Source organism: Capsicum annuum, chromosome 4, assembly GCF_002878395.1.
Source record: "Capsicum annuum cultivar UCD-10X-F1 chromosome 4, UCD10Xv1.1, whole genome shotgun sequence".
Lineage (NCBI taxonomy): Eukaryota > Viridiplantae > Streptophyta > Magnoliopsida > Solanales > Solanaceae > Capsicum > Capsicum annuum.
Window position 1 is genome coordinate 206,951,895 of NC_061114.1, and position 6,585 is coordinate 206,958,479.

A 6,585-nucleotide genomic window follows, 5' to 3' on the forward strand; every position below is an offset into this window, starting at 1 on the left:
AATTCAAGCTTGAGTGGATTCACATGCTACACAATAATTAACATGCCGTATTGGCATAGGATTTTATGGCTTCGGGATTAACAACGCATCAAAATCATGGTCTATATTGTAGCCCGAATTGAGGGGCGTTACAGCGATTGAATTTAACTTGCAAAGTGAAAACCATGCAATGTAAAGTATTATAGAAAATATATAAAACAGGAATAAATTGTATGTATAGAGAAGGTAAAAGAAGAAATAATTTAGATCAGTTGCCAAAAGGATTTTCAAAATCATTACTTACTACACAAACGTACCAAAACTCGGGAATGCAGTCAAAGGATGCTTTAAATGCAGTCCTAACCAATTTCCTCGTTTAGCTAAACCATTCTTTTATCAGTTGACATGTTCCACAGCAACATCACATCTCCTCTATAAAGATTCAGCATGCTATTCCTTTTTTTCTTCTTTGCCTATGAAATATATAACAGCATTGGGAAATACTCAAGACAGAACTAAAAGTGGTAATAGAAACAGATATCCCAAATTCCGAGTATTCAGTAAAGCAAGTCCTGCTCGAGCCAGCTCTACTCAGGCAAAAAAAAATGACTGTTTAGTGGAAAAAAGGTTGCTTTACTAAGTACGATAAGACAAGAACAAAGGCTGTACCAGCTGAACAAAAACCATTATGCCTTAGTCATCTGTTTTATAGCTTGGTTAATGCTTTTTTCCTCCTGAAAAAAGGGACAGAGCTGGACGTGAATAGCATTGATGAATAACATGTCCATTTCGGGCATTGCTAGGCTGCTTGGCAGCAATTATAGTGTTGATTGTCTCTACCCTCGGTCTTTCTAGAAAAATGGTGGTGACTTGTTTGGAATACTGCTATATTTATGTGATTTTTTTTTCACCTGATTGAGAATTCTTCAGTTGTAGTGTCTCCGGGTGGTGCACACCTGTCACTGTCAATTACTTCACTGATGATAAATGAATCTTCCAGACCAGTTTCTTTTACAAGGCGATTAGTTCTCGCTGTCTGGCGTTTCTATTCCTTTACAAAAGATTTTGATTTTCCCTCTAGAGTTAATTTGTGAAAGCACTTAGGGGTCGTTTGGTAGAGTGTATAAGAATAATGCAGAATATAGTGCAGTAGTAATGCTTGTATTAGTTATGCATGTATTATTTCTTATACATTGTTTGGTTTGATATATAAGAAATAATGTATCTTACATAATTTCTCTAAAAAAAGTATTTGTTTACAAAAATACCCTTCTTTGATTTTGTACACTTTTTTTGCAATAAAATTCTTTTGCCAACTTAAACATAATTAGTATTGTTGAACTAGTATATAGAAATTTAGGATTAATTGCAAGACCTTCGTCTTTGCGCATGAAATATTACGCTGACGGATTAACATAGTCGAAACAAAAATAAAATACAAGATGTAAAATTAAGAAATAGTCTCAAGAATTTTTTTTTATCTTCTTAAAGACTCTTTGAAGCAAAGCAAAAATATGTTGCGGTTATTTAAATCAACTATTCATTGTTGTAAATTAAAATGACGGGAAAAGAAATTGTGAAATATTTCGAGAGGAAAATTGAGAGGTATTAAGGTCATTTAATAAGTCAATGCATGTGTTAAAAGTCTTTGTATTACTAATACATAGGAAATGGAGTGTATTACTAATACACACTTCAATACACAATAGAGTGTATAGCTAATGCTTGCATTAGTTATATATAGGCAAAAAGACATACCAAACAAGGTATTAGTAGTATATATTAACTAATGCATGCATTATATTTTCTAATACACTCTACCAAACGACCCCTTAAATTATTAAACTTGTCAGAATGGTAATTTGAGGGCATTTTCAAATTTGATTAGTTAACTGAGTGAGTAGTGACTATGGAATGAGCTATAAATGAGCTTGGTTGAACCCTACAACAACAACAAACCCAGTGCATTTCTACATAGTGGGGGGCTGTTGGTTGAACTCTACAGGTTCAATTAAAGTCAACTAATTCTACGAGTTGAGCTGGTCTCGGCTCAATATCATGCAAACCAAGAGCCAAGCTTGAGTTCATTTGACTGAAGCTAGTTATATGTCTAGCACTTGTCGAGAGGTCATTTTATTTCTATAGCTTCTTCGTCAAAGAAAATTTATTTTTTTCGATTACAAATCATGCTAAAATAAAACATCATATTTTTATTCAACTGCTTAGCATTTAGGAATCAAAAACACTAAATGGTGAATTATGTAACTTTGGTATATTAACTGAGAATAAGGGGTGGGCCAGTTTGCTAATGTTAACGAAGACGAACTGAAATATCTTGAGCTTGGCTAATTTTAATAGTCGAACTGAACAGATAGCGCAAATTCAAACTGATACAAGCTGAGGTGAGCATTATTCACAAATATATCTGGTTTTTACAGCTCTATATTATTATTTCTCTTTTCTCAACCGAAAAATCAAACCAAAGATACCCAACCCAACAAAGAAATTATAAGATTCACCTCAAATGTAACCACCTTTTAAGTGTACATACCTTAAAGGTTCTGTGCTTCCGCAAATTCATCCCAGATTCTTAGAACATGAAGGCAAGAATCCCACTTTTGTTTTGCAGCATCAAATAGATATTGGAGGATACAGACTATCTTTCACTTGCTCAACTAGACTAGCCATGGAATATCTGTTTTGGCTGCACTGTGTCTAACAGCTTGTACCTGGGAAGTTAATACAAAGCTTGAGAAAATATATAGCAATTTGATATCTAAAATAATAAATTTAACAACAAAAGAAAAATTATTTCAATTTTACTGTCCTATTTGACTTTCTTAAACAACTGCAAGTAGAAAGAAAAGACAGAAACTACAGTTCCTACCTGGTCATTTGCAAGGCCTTTTTATACTAGTACAATCATAAGTGGAAACCCCCTTCAGTCTCCCAGAAAAATATTTCCATCCAGGTAATAAATAGTTCTCTTTAAAGTCCGCCTTAGCACGAAGACCTGATTCATTCAAGTTTTTAGCCGTGCGCAGAACATGCATCAAAGATCTCATCAATGTCGGCATCTTTTGAAGAGAGCAGAAAGAATAATTACTTGAGTTGTTGCTACTATAGGAGGGAAGACCAGGCCACTCTCTTCCCCATGAACCACGATCACTATACCAACCTGTCACCACATCAGTAAAAAGAAGTGAAAGTTAGCTTGAATAACAAAGTAAAAAACTACAAAGACAGTTTCTAAATAGCTTTGAATTCCTATCATTCTGGTCCTATAGGCCTATGAATTCTGCCAGACAATAGAATTCTCTCCTCCTCATTTTCAGAATTTATGTCAAAATATTTTTGCAGAATTCTGGCCTAAACAATGTGAAGTACCACCTTGGATGTCACAGCCAGCACTGCCAAAGGACGTGCATGACTGGAGCAGTCTTGGATGCCTAAACTGTAGTCTTATAGAGTCTCCAACAAATTTCTTAAACTCATGTATCTTTCCCTTAGTGACCAGAACAGACTCTTCATATCTACTTCTACATTATTCCAAGAACGTGAATTGCAGATAGTAACATGATCACCACTTTATATACAGAGAGTAACATGATCACAACTTAAAGAAACACACTAATCTGTATAAGCAAATATATCCAACGGACTTGAATGAAAAGGCTGGAAGCTGACAGCAGCAAGTCTTTTCGGCAAGACATCTGAGAAACAAACTGCTAATTCTCACAAAGCCGCTCAGTTGGGATGTGCTCACAAAATAATGCAACAAGATTAGAAGAAAACCATTGTTACAAGAACATGAATGAAACGGAAAAAAAAACAATTAATAATTTCAAATGATATTGAAGTAGGTGGCTGGAAAATAAATTAACCTCACCGAACTTCTCCCACTGCTGTAATAATTATCAGGAGACCTGTACTGCATATTTCTTACAAATTACTCCAGCTTCGACCAGAACTCTTGTGGATTTTCTTTTCTATCATCAGCCGCCGGACCAAAGCAGATCTTTCCCAGTCCTCAGAAGTAGCAAATATGTTTGATAACTGCACGAAAGCACCTGAATTCTCAGGATCAAGCTCTACAATGCGTTGGGCCACCAGCTCTCCTAGTATCTTACTACCATGAGCTACACATCCTCTCATAATGGATAACCACATGCTTGAATCTGCCTCAAATGGCATCTTTTCAATGAGGTTCACAGCTTCTTCAAGACATCCTGCTCGTGCATAAAGATCTACCATACAGGAGTAATGTTCAATCCCTGGATTAATGTGGTAATCGTAATTCATTGAATAAAACCACCTTTTTCCCTCTACTAGTAGACCACAATGATCACAGGCAGACAAGACACCAATAAATGTGATATATGTCGGTGCAACACCCGCACTTCTCATTTCGCTGAATAAATCCAATGCTACATTTCCGTAACCATTTGTAGCATAACCCATCAACATAGAATTCCACGAAACCTCGTCGGATTTCATCATTTGGTCAAAGAGCTTCCTGGCATCAGTAACAAAACCACACTTGCAGTAGAAATCAATTAAGGAGGTAGAAATTATTTGATCACAATCAATGCCGATTATAACAGCTCTTGCAAAAATCTGTTCGCCAAGTTCAACTGAAGCAATGCTTGCACAGGCACTGATCACACTTGAAAAGCTAAATTTGTCCATCCTAAAATCCATCCTATTCATCCTGTAAAAAAGATCCAGTGCTTCAACTGGACAACCATTTTGATTGAGACCAATTATCATAGAGTTCCAAGATATTAAGCTCTTATAGGGCATTGACTCAAATAATTGCCTAGCGTCTTCAATTCTGTTGCAGTTAAAATACATGGTAATCATAGAATTTAGCAAGACGGTATCATGTGTTTTGAGTTCATTAAAAACTTTGGACGCTTCATCAGGACATTCACATTTAGCGTAAGTGTCAATGAGAGCACTAGCAACGATAAGGTCATCCAGCAGTCCAAGCTTAAAACCATAAACATGCACCTGCAAACAATTTTTAACAGCATGTGCACTAGCACAGACATTCAATGCACTAGCTAAAGTAGACGAATCCCCTATAAGTCCCTCTCTGTGCATCTCCTCAAAAAGCAGTAATGCTTCTGATACTTTATTGCATGCCACATACCCTGCTATCATGGAATTCCACAGTACAATACAAGGATCAGTTACCAAGTCGAAGATCTTTCTAGCATCATCCATTCTACCACAGTTTGAATACGCTGATATCAATGCTGACAAGGAAAAGTTATCAGGATTCTTCATTCTATTCAAAATATAACTCGCGCTATCCAAATCACCACCTTTTCCATACACGTTAACTAAAGAACTTGCCAACACAGAATCGAGTTCAACTCCATCTACCATAATACGACCATGAATTTGCTTCCCTAAATCAACGCCTCTTACATCAGCACACGCCCCTAACGCAGTCGCCAAAACAAACGAATCTATACACGATGCACCACCCATTTCACAAAAATCCCACTCTACAAACTCCTTAAACAAGCGTAAACCCACTCCAGGGTACCCCATTTTCGCGTACCCATGAATAACTCCATTCCAAACTACCTCATTCTTCTGCGGCATTTCGTACAAAAGTCGTCTAGCAACACCCAACTCCTCCGCTTTAACGAGTCCAAGAATGACCATGTTCCAAGAAAACTCATTCTTGTTCGGCATTGAACGAAACAAGTCAAAAGAGTTGTTTATCTTTCCACATTTCATATACCCTTCAATCATAGTATTCCAAGTGAAGCAGTTTCTTTGAGACATTTCGTCGAACAGTAACTGTGCATCATTCATTTGTCCACACCTTGTGTACATTTGGAGAAGGCGATTGGCTATTGTTAAAGCAGAGTGAAGGATGCCCCTTTTGAGGAAAATGAGGTGGAGTTGCTTCCCGTTTGGAAGAGATTGGTTGCTGTTAACTGTATTGAGCAGTCGAGCACACGATTGTAAGTCCAGCTCCATTTAAGGTAAATCAAAATTTTCATTCCAATTTCCCTCCTACTCCAACCAAGAAGATTATTTTTGATAGGTAACTCTATAACCGAGCTACAAGATTTAGAAAATATAGTTTAGTTTTCTCTGTCAATTGAATAATAGATTATCTAATCATAAATTTTAGATCGATTAAAGAAACAACGAAATTTAGCAAAAATAAACTTTGAAGTAAAACGGAAAGGCAGTTGATCACAATCAGTCTTCTGGTTAGGATTTCAAGGAATTTTGTTAACAGTAAAGTTGAGATTTGAATTTTTTTTTTATTGGGGCGTTTGATACAGCATTAAAATTCAATTAATTCATATTTGCGGATCGGACATCTTTAAAATAACTAAATTTACATATATATATATAGAGACAAAAGGTAAAGTTAACTTATTTCATTAAATACCAATTTGGTAAAGTAATTACACAAACTCCAAACTAATTACATAAATTTCTTTTTTCCATTTTTCCTCTCTTAAATATTATACATCTAAAATCACGTTATTGGCTTTCGATTTTTGCTCCTAAATGCTCCCATTACGGCACCCGTACGTTTCTCCATTTTTGAATCCCTTAAATCACGGAAAA

General features: G+C 35.9%; 1 protein-coding gene across 7 annotated transcripts; it reads right to left on the reverse strand.

The window, feature by feature from the left end:
• Window positions 1-165: 165 nt before the first annotated feature.
• LOC107867505 (putative pentatricopeptide repeat-containing protein At1g77010, mitochondrial) lies at window positions 166-6,323 on the reverse strand. Of its 7 annotated transcripts, none has more exons than XM_047410948.1 (5): window positions 3,869-6,323; window positions 3,086-3,157; window positions 2,867-2,992; window positions 2,531-2,708; window positions 166-452 (listed from the first exon to the last, which is right to left on the reverse strand). In XM_047410948.1, exon 1 carries the CDS (start codon window positions 5,977-5,979, stop codon window positions 3,922-3,924), a length of 2,058 nt encoding a protein of 685 aa, XP_047266904.1. In that variant the 5' UTR covers window positions 5,980-6,323; the 3' UTR covers window positions 166-452; window positions 2,531-2,708; window positions 2,867-2,992; window positions 3,086-3,157; window positions 3,869-3,921. The 7 variants fall into 7 exon arrangements, with proteins under 7 accessions (XP_047266904.1, XP_047266901.1, XP_047266907.1 ...); XM_047410945.1 differs by having other exon boundaries at window positions 3,864-6,323; XM_047410951.1 differs by adding an exon at window positions 649-713 and having other exon boundaries at window positions 2,867-3,157; window positions 3,864-6,323.
• Window positions 6,324-6,585: the final 262 nt, after the last annotated feature.

Excerpts from the sequence above, each read along its gene's own strand:
- LOC107867505 (XM_047410948.1), bottom strand. The coding sequence starts at position 5,979 with ATGGAGCTGGACTTACAATCGTGTGCTCGACTGCTCAATACAGTTAAC.